The sequence below is a fragment of the Clupea harengus genome, chromosome 12 (genome assembly GCF_900700415.2).
Source record: "Clupea harengus chromosome 12, Ch_v2.0.2, whole genome shotgun sequence".
Lineage (NCBI taxonomy): Eukaryota > Metazoa > Chordata > Actinopteri > Clupeiformes > Clupeidae > Clupea > Clupea harengus.
The window spans coordinates 2050072-2066718 of NC_045163.1; the positions used below are offsets into that span (position 1 = coordinate 2050072).

General features: G+C 42.5%; 1 protein-coding gene across 1 annotated transcript in view; it reads left to right on the forward strand.

The window, feature by feature from the left end:
* Positions 1-10456: 10456 nt before the first annotated feature.
* The window catches only part of ccbe1 (collagen and calcium binding EGF domains 1), a 38830-nt gene continuing 32639 nt past the window's right edge, over positions 10457-16647 (forward strand). The window contains exons 1-2 of the mRNA XM_012840276.3: positions 10457-10764; positions 10947-11027. Of these exons, the coding sequence (XP_012695730.1) occupies positions 10658-10764; positions 10947-11027 (188 nt within the window). The 5' untranslated portion in view covers positions 10457-10657. The remainder of the gene's footprint in view (positions 10765-10946; positions 11028-16647) is intronic.

Below are 16647 nucleotides of genomic sequence, written 5' to 3' on the forward strand. Positions count from 1 at the left end.
TGCAACTTTCAAACGCTATTTTGCCCTGTAAGACTGAATTTCTTTCACATAAACACAACAACGATCGCGACGATGAACAAACATTAATTCAAGAACAAATCACTGAGAAAATGTCACGCCTGTGCTGGACTACGCTCCGGCCACGCCCCCTGTTCAAATGTTTATGGACACACACACACACCTCCACGTCATCTTCCCAATCGCCTGCAAATAATGTTTTCTTAGTCTTCTAAAAGTGAATCTAAAATGATATAACAAAAGTATGTATTATCATCATTTGTTAAATGTAGCTATTTTTGTATATTTGGACAGCCTGGCATTTTTTTATTCCAAGATGCATAGCTCTTGATTAGTTGAATCATGTCTAATTAAACTGGCTAGCTCGCTCCACCAAAACTAAAGCTGTCCAAATTTGATTACTCAAACTTTTATGACGCAAAATGACGCAAATTGCGGTACAGCTGAACTTGAACTGATGTTTCGACTGAATGGCAATAACAAGGAACGTCACAAGTCACTGGCTAGCTAGCGTTAGCTAAAGTTGACAATACAACACTTGGATTTTTACCAGTATTCCTCACTGAAGTTGCCGTGTTTGGCTTCCTTAATGGGTGTGCTATGCAACGAGTAAGATATGTGTAGTGTTGTTGCATTGGCTATTGGCTTTATATGTGCGCCCCTATTTTAATCATGTCTTTTTTGTATAATGTAGAATAAATGGACATATCATTTTTTATATACCGCCTCTGTAAAATCCTTAAAGAACTATGTGACAGGGAGTAGGAAAACTTTCAATGATAAGGTACATCTTTTCTTCTTAACTCCACTAAAGTGCCGGGGGCAATTCACGCATTCGTGAACGTTTTCTTATCTGGAATTCATTCTAGGCTAGAACAGGATTTAAGGATTTACCTTTCTCCTTGGCACGTTTCTCTTCTTCTCCCTTTCTTTTCTTCATAAATTGCGCCCTGGATGGCTTTTGCCTCTTCATTATTTTGTTCTTCAAAGTTTCTTGAACACACACACACTCTAACCAAATGCCTCACTGTGCTCGCATGTTCTGACAACACCAAGGACGTACGTACCTCTTCCGTTTTCGATTTTTGGCTCATTTTAACCTAATGTTAGATTATTTTTTTTATGTCAAAAATTGGTTGGAATTATAGGTTGGAAAAAAATTTGGTTGGAAATATAGAAGGGGGCGCAAAAAAAACTCTGTCCAGCAAAAAAAAAAAAAAAATTCTTTTTTTTTTTTTTTTTGCTGGGCACAGTTTTTTGCGCCCCCCTCTGAGTGGCGCCCTAGGCGACCGCCTATACCGCCTGTAGGAAAAACCGCCCCTGGTGTTAATATGAACTACTATTAAAAGCTGCTCAGGCACCACGAAGGTTTCTACCTTTCCCTATTATAATTTTGACGTGACGTGAGTTTAAAATCATAACATCAGCGAGATAACTAGCTATTACGTCATGCAAATGGAACTCTGCCATTTAAACCGCTTAAGGCTGTAGCATAGCAACTAGGCAACCAATTAATAGCGTTTGCTGCATAACCTGAAGCAAAGTTTAATTTCTCAAATCAGCCCACCAATAAAAAGCAATCTTGGGTTCAGAGTGATCACAACCACTTGTGAATGATGTTAAATGGCTTCACATAGATATTAAACAATCCTGAGAGAAATAATGGAACATCAGTGGAGCAAGGGCTTACTCTGATAGCTACCTATCTTGTGACCGAAGGGGGTGAAGTCCCCCCTTGCCCTGGCCCTTCTCGAACACGTTATTTCAGTGGTTGGCAGTAAATAAACGCGTAATAAATGCATGGTTTTCACTGTGAGTGGGGATGAGGTAGCCTCTGTGTGTGTGTTTACGCGCGAGGAGAGGGTGTAGTATTTTTACTTGAAATACCCATCCTCTACAACTTTTAAATGTTCCCACCACAAGTAAAGGGCATTTCGTTTTACGTGACAGGATGATGTAACATTGAATACACTGTGGTTAATACACGGTTTGTTTTCTAAAATCACATAAAATACTGTAATGTGGTTTATAGTCGGGAAAATACAGTATTACATGTAAGCTGTCAAGAAAGCTTGACATCATTCTGTGTGACATGTTCATGGTCATGTTATCTATAGTCACTGATTTTATTTTCTAGAGCCAGTAAATAGAACTGAACAAGCCTTTACAGAATCAGTGACCTTACTGTCCTCATCAGCACCATTTGATTTTATAAGGTCTTTTCATGAGGCATCACACTGCAGGCTGTCCCGGAGCAAGATGATTCTGTATCACATGTGTAACATGTTGTATAAAAAAACACCACTGCATTGTCAGTATACCTTATTTTAATCTTAATAATGCACTGTTCCTTATACTATGTAGGCATCTCATAAATCTGTAGAGGTTCTCTGGAGTATGGGTGGGGGCTGTATCAATAAAATAAAATACATGCACGGGATGTCAATATGTGCTCCTATAGTCCAATAAGTCTTCCTCAGCGTCCTCCCCCCCAACTCCGACAATATACTCTAGTCATGTGTTTACTCCCTTCATGTCAGAGGATGTGTCACTGCCTAATGCGTAAAGGAGTTAGATCAGAGCCCAAGGCCATTTCAGAGAGACGCCGTGTTCAGATATGACATTTGAAAAAACACAACACACGCAAAGGCTCACTGAGGGAAACAGGGCATCATAGCTTACACCACAGTCACCGAAACATGCGAGCGGAATCTGTGAGATTAAAAAACGAAAACAGAAAGCAATGAAATGTGACATCGGTCATTTTTCCTCCCCAACCCTGTTGTTTGTCCTTGTATCAAGCTGTCAGAGCTGCCCAGACATCTCTTTTCATTTAATCTTTTGTAGCATTAAAAGCTTCTGGACAGCCTTGAGACCTGGAGTTGCTGTACCTCTGTGAGCCTTGAGCTACCCTTGAATGTGCACCTAACTGTGACTTAATGGATTCCATGAATCTTGTTACCACTTTTTTTTGGCCACTGAATTGCGAGCAGGTAATTTAAATCCAATAAAGAAGCCATAATATCGACACATTCATTTCTTTGTAAAACTGGATTAAGCTATTTGTCTTCCTTGTGCACTATGAAACCTTACCCTGATATTGTGATATAATTAACTGATACAAAAATATTATGCAATCCAGACATGAGTACATAAAGAATTGCATATATCTTTATCTTTCCTCATAACGGGTACACACTAACTAGCTCTGACATAAATGGGGTATATAGAATTAGCATATTTACATGTTCATGAATTTGCATACATTAAAATAAATACGTACTGTCAATATATCCAGAGAGGTTTGTCAGTGAGGAGATGAAATCTAATATGTAGGTCAGAAAGCCTGAGGTCCTGATGAGTGCACACTTAATGATCTAATATGCATATAGCAGAGATCTTGCTTTAAGTGAGCAGACATCCTGTGAAAAATAGGAGGTATAAGGCATGGCATTGTATATTACACCATAAGAGAGCTCTTACTGAAAGAAACTGATGTTGCTATTTTGAGCTTGTTCATCAAATAAATATACCATGACTTCTCTGACAGTCTCTAAATATAGACATGGGAAAGAAATGGGTCATTTTGGCTTTGTTTGGAAATCACAATCTTCTTTACTGTATAAAGACTTAATTTACAGACTGTAACATTTGCTTTTATTCTGCACTCTGAATGCTCTTTATAACAGCGACCCATTGCTTTCATACTGTATCTCCATCTAACTGTCTTGTTAAATGTCTTCAAAATGAGACAAAATAGAGACAAAATAGAGGGAGAGGCTGTGATCCTGTCTGTTCTGTCCAGGATGACTTGCCTTTGGAGGAGACGGTATGAGGTGGTAGCCCGTCCGTTTCAGCCCCCGCACCTCCCTGGAGTGTGAGGTAGAAGAGTGCGGGTCCTGCTCCCCCGCCTCTCACCCCTCTCTGACGCACCCCGGGGCTACGTCACCTGAGGACACACCCTCCGCTGCCCCTGCAGCAGCTGCTGAAAAGCCTCTGAAGCCGCTCTTCCCAGCAGTCTGCCCGCCTGAGGCCAGCGCAACTCCCACGGGAGCGTCAGGAGTGATGGGAGAACGCAGGGAGAGCCAGACGCCTGCTAGCGAGTCATGTTATGGCTGCCATGTTATGACAGGTTCAGTTAGTTGCGCTGGGAGGGTAAAGAAGGGTGCTATGTTTTCATGAAGACCTGTAGAAGAAATCTGAGATCCTGTAAACATGATCATATCATCTATGTTGATTCTGTAAACATGACCATATCATCTGCATGCCCCATGTGTCCATCCATCAGGCTCATTGGCCTCCTGGCCGAATAAATAAAGTTTGATTTGATTTGATTTGATTTGATTCTTTGATCCTTTCAGTCAAGACTCTGCTTTGGCCAGTTTATTCACCTCTCATTTTTCTATTCCTGATATTCCATGTGCAACACACTTTGCCCTCCCTTTCTCTCTCACTCTCTCTCTCTCTCTCTTTCTCTCTTTCTCTCTCTCTCTCTCTCTCTTGCTACCTGTATCTGTACAACATGCATGCCCTGCAGTGCTACACCAGGCCTGAAAAGTAAAAGGTGCATGGCTCAGCTCATGTTCCTGTCCGTGGGCCGACAGGGTGCCTAAGCTGTGCCAGGCTGCCAGGCGATATACAGCTGTTCACCGTGTGGCCACATTGATTACCGAAACCAGCTGTCCTCTCAGCTCTGAACTCCGTAGCCTTAAACCTGAACCCCAAACCGTACACTTGACTTCCAGTTTACCAGGCTAGCGCTCTTGGAACTGGCCACATCATGGGGAGTGGAAGATAAGGCAGTGAGCTTGACCAGAGAGCTAAACCTCCAGTCTTCAGTTGGAGCTCTTTGTGCTCTGTGTAGTGTAAAAAAAAAGGCGAAGACAGCATGACAGAAAACAACAACAAAATCAGTATTTGGGAGGGCGAGACTGTGGAGGAGAGGTGGTGAAAGGGAGTGCAAGGAAGTGAGAGGTTATGAAAGGTAACACAAGCAAAGCATCGCTGAGGGGCAGAGTAGGCGAGAGAGATGCTCTCAGGATGCTGAGATGCTAATTCAGAGAGGATGCTAATTGAGAGAGGATGCTAATTCAGAGAGGAGACAGAGTAATCAAGGGAGGATTCTCAGTGTTTGGAGTGGGACGAATGGCTGGCAACACCACAAGGAAACAGACACAGGGTCTGGGTAAGGGCAGCAGACCCACTGCACAAACCTGCAGTTGTGTCCCTGCTGAGTCTGCCACTGCCCTGGGGTGAAGGGCATAATAACATGGCAAATCACCAGGGACTCTCACAGGGAGCACATGGAGCAGTCCTAGGGAGAGGCAGAAGGGCATTTACTATTAGATCTGTCACCATCAAATGAATGGGGTCCATAACAGAGTGTGTGTGTGTGTATGTATGAGAGAGAGAGTGTGTGTGTGTGTGTGTGTGTGTGTGTGTGTGTATGTATGAGAGAGAGAGAGTGTGTGTGTGTGTGTGTGTGAGAGAGTGTGTGTGTGATTGCATGTGATTCCATCTCCCTTGCCCTCTCTCTTTCTCTCTCTCGCTCTATCAATGTGTTTGTGTCCATCTGTCTGTCTGTCTGTCTGTCTGTGTGAATGTGTGAATGTGAACCCCCCACAGAAGACAAAGGGAAACATAACAGGAGAGAAAGGAGAGGTAGACACATGCACAACATGACCTTAAACACCTAACCTACAGTGTGTGCCGTGCCATCCAGCTGCTCTATAGTTGGTCTCCCTAACCTTGTTATTGCTGTGATAATGAGTTCCATTTTGCTGTGCTGTCCAGCAAGGTTTTCTGCCGAGTGTGTCCACCCTGGCAGACATAAGGACCTTTTCCACAGCCTAGCCTCTCTGTGCTGAGGCATGGGAACAGGTGAAACTTAAATGGCACAGCGGGCTCTCTCCTGAGTCGTGACGCACCCTGGTATTTATAAAGCCGGTCATCCATTTTGTTGCGGACGATGATGGCAGCAAAAATCATTGCCTGAGACATAAGAGCCATCATGTGGTGAGAAGGGGAACTGCGCGAGCTCCTCACAGGCAGGGGAGCATCATCACAGCAACAGCGACAACACTAACCACTGAGCCGTAATGACGATAGACGCTGCAGCTCTGTTCACCAACCTCAGTGGAACAAGGGAGAGTCCTGAGGATAGGGAGTGGAAGAAATGGAAGGTGTCTGTACACAGATTTTTGCCTGAGGAATTTCCATTCTGGATTTGACAGTGTGCGGGGTCATGCAAGGCCATGTGGAAAAGCCATCTGATTAAAAGCCTCTACTTTACTTTACATTACACAAATAATCCCCCACACAAACACAACGCAACACAAACACAACTGTGTACATACACACTCAAAGTCTCTGGTACAGATACACAAACACAAAGAAATACATATAAATACCTTTATATACAAAATACACACACACACACACATGAATAAACAAAGGAACGCATACTCTGTGTTTTCTTTCAGCATGGTCTGTTGTGACACATGATGTGCTAAAAATAAAGTAAATCTTCCCTGACCCGCAGATTGTGAGGCCACAGTGTAATGAAATCTGCGCCCTCCTTTTCCGCCTGGATATCCTTTTGCAGTCCTCCAGTGGATCCGCTGCCCTGCCATGCCCTGCCATGCCCTGCCCACTGAAACACACACCGCTGTCCTGAGGATCCACAGGAAGGCTGCTACTCCATAAAAAACTGAAACATTAAAGCAGAAAATTGTGAAAAAGCTGACTGGAAGAGGCTGTGTGTGTGTGTGTGTGTGTGTGTGTGTGTGTGTGTGTGTGTGTGTGTGTGTGTGTGTGTGTGTGTGTGTGTGTGTGTGTGTGTGTGTGTGTGTGTGTGTGTGTCTGTCTATCTGTCTGTCTGTGTGTGTGTCTGTGTGTGTGTGTGTGTGTGTGTGTGTGTGTGTGTGTGTGTGTGTGTGTGTGTGTGTGTGTCTGTCTATCTGTCTGTCTGTGTGTGTGTGTGTGTGTGTGTGTGTGTGTGTGTGTGTGTGTGTGTGTGTCTGTGTGTGTGTGTGAGTTGGAGAGAGAGAGAGTTATCTGGAGTGGGGGGCATTAGTGTCTGTGTTAAGGTTAACTGGGTCAGCCAGAGGTCACGAGAGCCTCCTTTGCATCATGTGACATGGCCATAGCATTGGGCAGGCCAGAGGATGTCTGCATAAACATATTCACAAACAAGCACTCATTCATTTCTAAGTATTGTAGGCTCTGAAATGGTCACAGTCTGTTTGGTCAGTGTTACACTTACACACACACACACACACACACAAACACACACGCACACTTGATGAAGCTTTCCTTCTTAATGGTACATTCTCAACAATCCTCTGCAGTGGTCAAGATGGACCTAGTTAACAGGGATCTAGCTCCTGAGGCCATTCACGTCACGTTTGTTTTATTAGTAGACTCTATAATCACTCCACATCCCATTTGTTTATTCGTTTGTTTATTTTACTGAAAAATGCTGATGTCTGAATTTTAACTGGGTAGGGGGTCAAATATTCCACTGACGACGTACATGGGTAGAATTGGTGCTGTTTTTATCTGATTGGCTTTATAATAGCCGAGTAGCCAGCTAATGGGCCTCTCAAAAGATGCAGTTGAGTGGAAAATGAGCAGGAAGTTTGGTGTGGTGTTAGTAATTTCATCTTGATATCAAGCTTTTTCAGAGTAGCTGAATAGCCATATCTGCATGGAAGGGCTGTAATATTAGCATTCCTCTGTTCTGCTACTCAAAATTCAGCAGTGCCCGAGGATAAATAGAAGTGTAAATATTTGCCTGTCTAACATTAATAAAACCTGCACTCCTCGGGGGGCTCTTTGGTACTGGGATTTTTCTTCTTTTCGCTTTTCTCCTTTCCTCAGCCATTTACCTTAAATAGTCACCAAAATAACATCAGCCATTTTCTGCTGTCTCACAAATTGGTTTCAAAAGTGCCAACAATTGCTTTCTGCCTTTCTCTTGTGGTTGCACAGCGCGGCAGTGACCTTAGAGCCAGCTATTGAAAAGATAACATTTTAAAGTGAAAATAAAGTCAAATTGAAGATTAGGTAGACCAACAGCTTGGACAGAAGTGATGAAAGGAAACAATACCCACAGTCTCCTGGCGTCACAGAAACCTTTTTGTATAAAATGAAAAAATACATTCTCATAGTCAGCTCCTTGCTTGTGCTGATGTGTAGGACAATCAATCATCTGATAGATCTCCTTTGACATAAAACTGTTCTGATGGAGGTGAGTAATGTGTTTAAAATGAAATTATGTTCAACAACTGTACTTTATTAGAGAAATATTATTAGATTTTAAAAGTACCAGACCGCAAAAAGAATAGAATAATTCTTTGGTTAGTAGGGTGCCACAAAATGAACAGGAACACATGCTAAAGTTATGAACCCCCACACACTGGAGAAGGGCTTGGTGTGAAATCTACTAAAACCAAAGCGTCTACAGGAAATCCTAACTGACAGAAAACGTTGTGTGGTTTTATTTGACACAGTGAAATCATGACTTAGGCCCTCAGACACTGAGCGAGCCTATAAGAGCAAACACAACACAGCACTCTCTTATTTTCCTATTGACATTTAGTACCGACTGATGTCTCACCAGATAAGCCCTTCAGAAATGCAGTAATGTTTTAAAATAATGGCACGGTATATACAGTATATTACATGCATGTACTGGAATGACCATAACAACGGTGGATTCTATGTCCATAACCCACTCCTCCACGTACCAGTGGGAGAGTTACACACAAGAGATGGGTCATTCATAAATAATCCTCACATAGAGAGTCAAAGGGCTTCTCAGAGTTACAGATTTGTGGGTTAATGGAATATATAACAATGAAGCAGCTTATTGACATGAACAAGAAAATAAAAAGACAATTGAGACATCAAGAGATAAGAGAACACACAAGGAATCCACAGTAACCAGGCTACACATGCCCAGGATCCACAGAAACTCATGACTGAAGCATACAGATATTGCTTTGGACAGTAATGAAGCTTTGGCCAGAGGCAGGACTGGACTCCTGGTGTTTCCATCATAGTGGTGCTTGCCTGAGAAAGAAAAGAGGGATTCCAGGGCCTTGATAGAGTTTGATGAGACTTTCTTTAGTCTTGTTGACAAAATTGTGGTGTAACAGCAATACATAGGGAATTCAGTGCCAATGGTACTGGTTTAAAGCACAAGCCTTTATGACATTGTTGATTCATCACAGATACTGAATACTAGAATTTATTGCACAGAATGAAGATTATTTTATTCTCTGGACAATATTTTTTGGCAAGGAAACATGCCAAATAGGATTCTACTCCAACCCTTTCCGCCAAAGATTTAACATTATGTTCCCCAAAAGCTTGATTTAATTAGGTCTGTTGGACACACGACCACAAGGTGACAGTATAGAGTCAAGGAAATAATTCAAGGAATTACTTTAGAAATCAAGCGTTAATAAAGGGATTCTTCTAACGTTGGAGTCTGAGTGCTTTTTTCATTAAAGGAATCACCTTTTCCTTCAAGCTCTATGTTTTTTCTAATAGAGTTGATTCAATCTTCTTTGCATTGCTCTCATATTGGACTGCAACGAAACTATAGCTGTTTTCGCGTCATTGTCCGTTAACACCATGTCATCTTGTCTGGCTGGTGCTTTTTGCCTGAATCTGAAATTCTCAATCAATCTCAGCCCTGACATTTTCAGGTATCCTCTGTGGTGTAACCTGTCCGAACTTCATATAATTTTACCTGTAGGCTGGTCTGCCCAGTTGTGTCAAGACCACCAACACTTCGCTGCTCCGTGTAGCCTATGCTTTTACTTTTGTCGTCTTTTTGACCTTAGAGACAGACCAGCATATATACTGCTACTTTAGTCCAATGCTATTTCTTATAAAGATTATTACCTACATATATTTAGATTCCAACAGTAAGTTGTTCCTCAGAAGTAGGAATCTGCCATCACGACCAAATGCAACCCCAAGATACCTTCTGTTCTAGCACTTTCTCAGGCAATGCTGACCTAAGGGGCAAAGGGCTGAATAACTATTGGCATGCAGGTCAAGGCTTGAGAGTTAACAATGGTGATTCTGGAGAAGCTCAAATCTCCCGTGCTCTGTGTGAGTGTCTGTATGTGCCTCCGTGAATTTGAGTGTGTGAATGTTTGTAAGTTTGAGTTCATGACATTGTTTTGGAAGACAAGACACCTGACATATTTTTTCTCACACAACTGCACATTGTTTTTTCAGCAGTGCCAACAATACTTAGAATACTGATGAATCTAAGTTTAAATCGTTGGAGAAGGAAAGTGAAAGGCTAAAACCGAAATGACAAATTAGTTACAGAAATATGTCCAGACGATGGCTATAAATGCATAGCCGCTAAGCACCCTTCTCTTGCATTTTATGGTGAATCACTCTGATGTAAAAGCATTTTAGCACCGAAACCGACGGTGCCGCGGGGGAGGGGCTGGATGGATCACTCCAACACGGTGGAGTCGAGACGTGTGGCCTCGCGGGAGGCAGCCAATCAAATATCCTTTAACTTTAGGGTACCGTCTTAAGTCCTCTCCTCCGTTCCCTACGCCGTTACAGGTGTTAACTAGATGCGTTAAAGATACCGTGGTTGGAAATGAAGTACATGGGCAGCGGACAAACTCTCAGAGTCGTTGTGGTCTTATCGTTTTTCTCACGCGGCTTACTTTGGAGTTTTCGAGAGGATCAAGATGACACCGACAGGTAGGGGAAGCTGAAAATTCTTCATTCTTTTATAAGCAAGTGCCCTCCCGATTGTATTATTGTAATCAAAATCCGAGAGATAGATAACGTTACGCCAATTTTCAGAATGTTGGGAGGTTTAGGTATGAAATTAAAGACCCTGATAATTGTCAAAGTAACAGTATCTCTGTATTTTTCCTCAGAGAGACCTGCTCAGAAAACAAAATTGCTACAACAAAATACCCTTGTAAAAAAACAACGGGGGAAGTAACAACTTGTTACAGGTAGGAAATCATTTCAATCATACTTGTAAGCAGAAGTTTACTAAACCCGGTTAATTTTAGAGAACCACCTATCTTGTTAGGAGCAAGTCAAAAGATGTGGAAGTGCAGCAAACTTTAAAAATGGGGATAGTTTTTGTGTACTTTGTGGTGTCTAACCAGTTGTTAATACAGCACTGTGCACAGTGCAATTGCACTTTGACAGACATGATTTGTTAATGTAAAAATTTGTGGTTTTAAGGTCACTTCGGTGTGGTTCAGAGCTCATTCAGGACTCCCATGATACTTAATGAGTAACCACTCACTGAGCCAGTAACCCATTTTCTGTGTCCGAGACACATTTTCTAAACCCAAAAAGCCAATCTAGCACAACAAATACATGACCAAATAATGATCACATCTAACAGGTGTTTCCAAATATCTAATCTAAATTTCAAAGAAATGAGTTGTATGGAATGTAACCATATGGATGACATTTTGGTTTCCAAAAGCAAACATACTAGCCTGTGGATCACCTATCACCTCAGTTGCCCTTGTTCTGAGAGGCCAACATGTGTTACGAGAGAGGTTCAAACCCTCCATTCTTTGATCAGACGCTGCTCAGACATGACCAGAGGACCCCCCCCCCCCAGTCTCTCCATGTCTCCTTGCAAGTTCAAGAATGAGGCTAGAAGCATTGTGTCCCAAAACTCTGTCAAATAGGTAAAAGTGTGCTGTTTTTGTCTAAGGTTAGGGATTAACAAGTTGGCACTTTAATCCTGTTTCATAGCCACAGGACAAAGCAGCCCCAGACAGAGTCACATCAGAGCGTTCACCTAAGCTCACAGTGACAGCAGGTTACAGTGCTGGGCTTTGCATCCATGCAACAGGATGTTTAAATGATTAGCATGGGCTATGGTGATGGCTTGGGCTCTCGGTCTGTTCTGACATTGTTTATGCTAAAGAGAACAGGGACACACTTACCTTTTGCAGGGTGCACCTTAGTCCACCTGCAAGTTGACACGAGTCACAGTGTACGTCGTCTGTAGCTGCATGTGTGTCAAAATGAGCGTCTTTGAAGCTCTTGCCAAACTAAACTGCTATAAAGCCGCCCGGGGAGGTTTGTTCCACAGACTTGAACGACCTCTCCACAAAAGCCAGCCATGCATGCGTAGAGAAATCTGTAAGTTTGGTCTCAGGTGGCAGACCTGTCATCATTGGCCACACAGTGATATATTACTAACACAGAATGGCCCCGCTTTGATTCGAGTTGGAAAAGGAATAAGGCCCACTGAGCAACGAGTGGCTGCATGGGTCTTACAGATCAAACCAGCCAGGGTGTCTCTCCAACATAAGTCATCCATACATCTGATGTCATCATATCTGCTGGACAGACAGCAGATTTGATTCACTGTGTCTGGGTCCAGCTCCTCACACCATGTAAGCCTTGACTGGGTCAGTGGCGGCAGGTCAGCCTTGTTGGGACTGATCGCCAGCCAATCTCATATCAACAGCGGATCAAACTATTAAAGGATGCTAAATCAGGTTGTGTTGTCTTTGGTTTGAGTCCATCCTTTCAGTTCTCTGAATCTGGACTGAACTGGTCCGAGAGCTTTTGAAGCTGCATATCCTTCCTTTTGACCAGAGATGGAATGTTAGGTGAACTGGCAGATTTAGTACAGAACCATTGGCCTTGAAATGACCGTGTCTGTCCTTCATTGACAATACTAAATGTGTGTTAGTGCTGGCTCCTTTTGCTTGTGGTGAAGCTGAACTTTTGAAGCTGGGGTCTTTACCCTAATGGGGAGTGGAGTGGGAGACTATTTAAGACCAGATGATTCATTGTATGCTATTATGTTTTATTGGAGTTCAGTGTCACTATCTTTCAAATTGCCTATCATCTTAATGAAAATTAAATGATTACATTTTTAGAAGAGTTGTCAGCAGTTGCCTATTTTCCATCATGAAACTCAAATAGGTAAGAGACAATGGTGCACACTCTAGTTGAGACTGAAACCTGGGACTCCGTAGACTTGCTTTAAGAATAAGAGGAAGGCTACACCATGTCCTGAGTAACTGCACTGCAGCCATCTCCCATAATTGGTATGTAACATTTGTAATTGTTGCTTTGTTTTTGCTCCAAATATTTCTGGTGGTCTCAAGCTTGTAAGTTTGTTGTGTTCTCTCCTGCCCCCCCTCTGTCCCTCCTCCCTGCTTCTCTGAAGCCGGAACATTCCAGGATAAAGCAGTTTACTGAAATGGGACTAAAGGGCAGATCATCAACAGCACAGCGGATATCACTGGCATTTCTCACTGGCTCCATACGACACCATTGAGGTGGGAGAGCAGCCATGACTTTGCGCGTGCTGGTCATTCACTCGCTCAAGTCTTATTTATCTCCGGCAACAGCATGTTCATTTTCTAGTTAAGCATAAACAAATGTTAAGGCTCAAAAGCCAAAGATATGTCCTCATCAACCTAACCCCTGACAGCTTGTTGTCCACTGGAGTGCCTTGAAAGGGATTCTGGGAGTTTCCATCCAGCAAAAGGCTGTCATTCCATTTCTCAAAGCTCGGCCATGTTCCAAATCTTCTGGGAATAAGGGAAGGTCTCTTACAGTAGAATTTAAGCCTTGCTCGAACAACAGTGCGTCAGCACTTCCCTGGTAGTCACCATTGTCTGAAATTGTTTCAAGGTTGATGGTGGTATTGGCAGTGCATTTTTTTTTGTCTTAAGAGAAAACATCAGGCCTTTCTTCTAAAATTGGTCTTGTATGATTCACTTATATGACACTTGTTTCAGATTTCCATCAGCCAAAAGTGTTCTTGAGGCTATCTTGTCATTTCTTTCAGTCTGGGAGCCCAAAGGCATGACAGGGTTGAGTTTCTTTGTATTCTGCACCAGATGTATTGTTTGCTGCCTTGGCTGAGAGCATTGGGACATTTGAGTCTCTACTTCATTGCAAAAGCAATATTACATAAGACTGTTCCAGTATGCAGAGAGGAAGCACAGCATGATGAATCGATAAATGCATTGCAGTAAAAGAAGATGTCAGGTTTCACTGTTAGTAAGACATTTTTTTTCTTCTTCTGTGGATCAGGTGGTTTGTAGCACCACACAGCTATGCCTGCAGTTTTATTTGTTTCTGTTTTGTATTCCTTGAGATATCCTTCAGCGGGGAGCTCAAAACCAGAGCACATTTTAAAAACTTAGAATTAACAATATCCAAGCTTTAATGGGCCCATGAGGAATGGAGTGATAAAGACAGATCTATAGTCATGAACTCATAAAAACTGTGACAGAAATATGGAGTTTCACTGGGACACCCAAACCAAATTAATCAGGGCCTTAATACTGTTGAAAGCTTTTGGCTCAGTCTAGGGAAGGAAGAAATCTCTGTGGACAGGGCCAAACACATGAAGATTAGTGAGCATTCATACTTCATGTTTTGTGTTTTTCTCAACCAATAATTTAGCCAAAGTCACTCTAAATTCCAAACATCCAAATTGGAAGAATCCAATTCAAATAATTCAGTTGGGAGCAGATCATTTTACAGTAACAGAAAAACACTTCAGGGACTTGTGTGTCACTCTTTATGAGTTGGCCGGAAATATTAGGCAATTGTCTGTGATTAATATCCTTTGCTGACATGGCATCCAGATGTTTTGGATTACTCAAGACCTTATCATTAGGCAACTGCTCGATGTATGTTACTGAAAATGCTGGATTTTACCAGGACTGAGGGTGTATTCCATAGTTATGGGTGTAGTGGATTGTCCAGGTCCAGAGAGTGAGTGAAGGCTGGGTTCCATAAACTGGAGACTGTCATTCTCTTGTGTTGGCTGGTCTGACTGGACTGCCTCCCATCTGTTTGAAGTGAACACAATAGTCACTCTGGTTGGGAGTTCACACTTTAGTTGGAAACTTTTTTGAGTGAAGCGCTCACCCAAATGGTATTTATTACAATGGCTTTAGTACTATCTTCTTCACAGCTTACTGAGCTTTGTAAAGTTAATGGGTGTCCACTGGAGGACAAGGGCATCAACCTCATATGGAGCATTTAAGGCAGAAGAAACGTGAGGTGTTTACACACCCCATGAGGTTAACGTCGTCAGCCTCGGTGCGTGCATCGACTGCCTGCAAACACAACCAGCAAAGCCAGTATTTTAGTCAACACCATGGAGTGATGTCAAAAAGCATTTCCCCACTGACTTGCATGGCCCAAATCAAATGGGGAGGTGGTTACCAGAATGATCTTCTACAGGCAGATGATTTCTGTAATAGGCACATTGAAAAGATCTGGCTGATAGATGTGAAAAATGCCTCCACCTTGCATGCCAGCACAGTCACAGACTCCATCTAACAATAATAATAGTGTTGTGTTTGGCTGTTTTGCAAGTGTTGTAAAAGTCAGTGCAAGGCACAGTGTGTAGTGAATTAACATTTGTTCTTACTTTTAGAGTATAACTTAATTGTGGTCAGAACTTATACTGAATCTCACCTTAAGCAAAGTCCAATAGTGCGAAGAGCCATAAAGACTGGACTAATTGGCAGTGAAACAACATAAATGCAATGATTTATTCACCATTTATGTCATTTCTGAGTCTTCTGTGGAGTGGATGTTTTATTTATTTATTTTTATTTATTGGTGTTTTTAGTAATATGGTTTTAAATGGTACTCACCAGTTTTGAGCAATTGGAGCTTGCACAGTTTGATCTCTTACATTTTCTATTCATAGAAATATTCTTAGATTAGGAAAACTGTATTATTTGGTAGGTTGTATTGGTTTTCTATCTCCAGTATTGCTGTCAGCTCTCTTAGTTGCCCTGACGCATTCAAAGAGACACTTGACATGGAGGATTTGCAGGCGCGTTTGGCTGTGCTCTCACATCATTTATTTGAGATAAGCGGTCCATCCCACTCAGCCTCACTATCGCCAGGGGCAACAGCCTCCTGACTATCAACCCCCACCCTTCCCCTTGATGAGTCAACCCTAATGCCTCTCCTCACTCACTCACCCAGGGAGCTCCATGCCAGCGTCTGGCCTCTCCTCCCCGGCTGGAGATAAAAAGAGGAGGCATGGACAGGAATGCTGTCTGAAGCTCATTACTCCACATTTTACAAAATGATCAGTGGTTGACTGAAAAATGCAAGATTACATCGTGTCTTGATCCTCCCCAACACGTACTAGACTAGAGTATTGGGATTGTCTCAGGTCTGAACTTGTTGATTTTGGTGAGAAAGTAGGTTGGGGCGTTAATTTTGATTTTGTGGTGGTAGAACTCCTCCATGATACTTGTGCCTTGTCCAAGTTCACATCCCACTCCCTTACCAATCGTTAAACCACAGGCGTATCCTGCTGTCTGCTACTAATTAAACCACGGCAGAAAAAAAGGTTCATCTGCTGTGATTCTCATCTTTGAAGATCTCCCTTCACTATTTTTGGAGACTTTAATTCCCAGCAAAACTTACAACTGTGTTGGCAACGAGCATTTTCCCACTTGAGTATTGTGTTTATGTTGGGCAGAGATGGACATCCTCCTGTTACAGCGCCTCTTTCACACATTGGACTAATCCCTCCATAGTCTGCTCACCACCCCCAGGCCCCAGCCACACAAAGCGGGATAGCTAAATAATGAACTG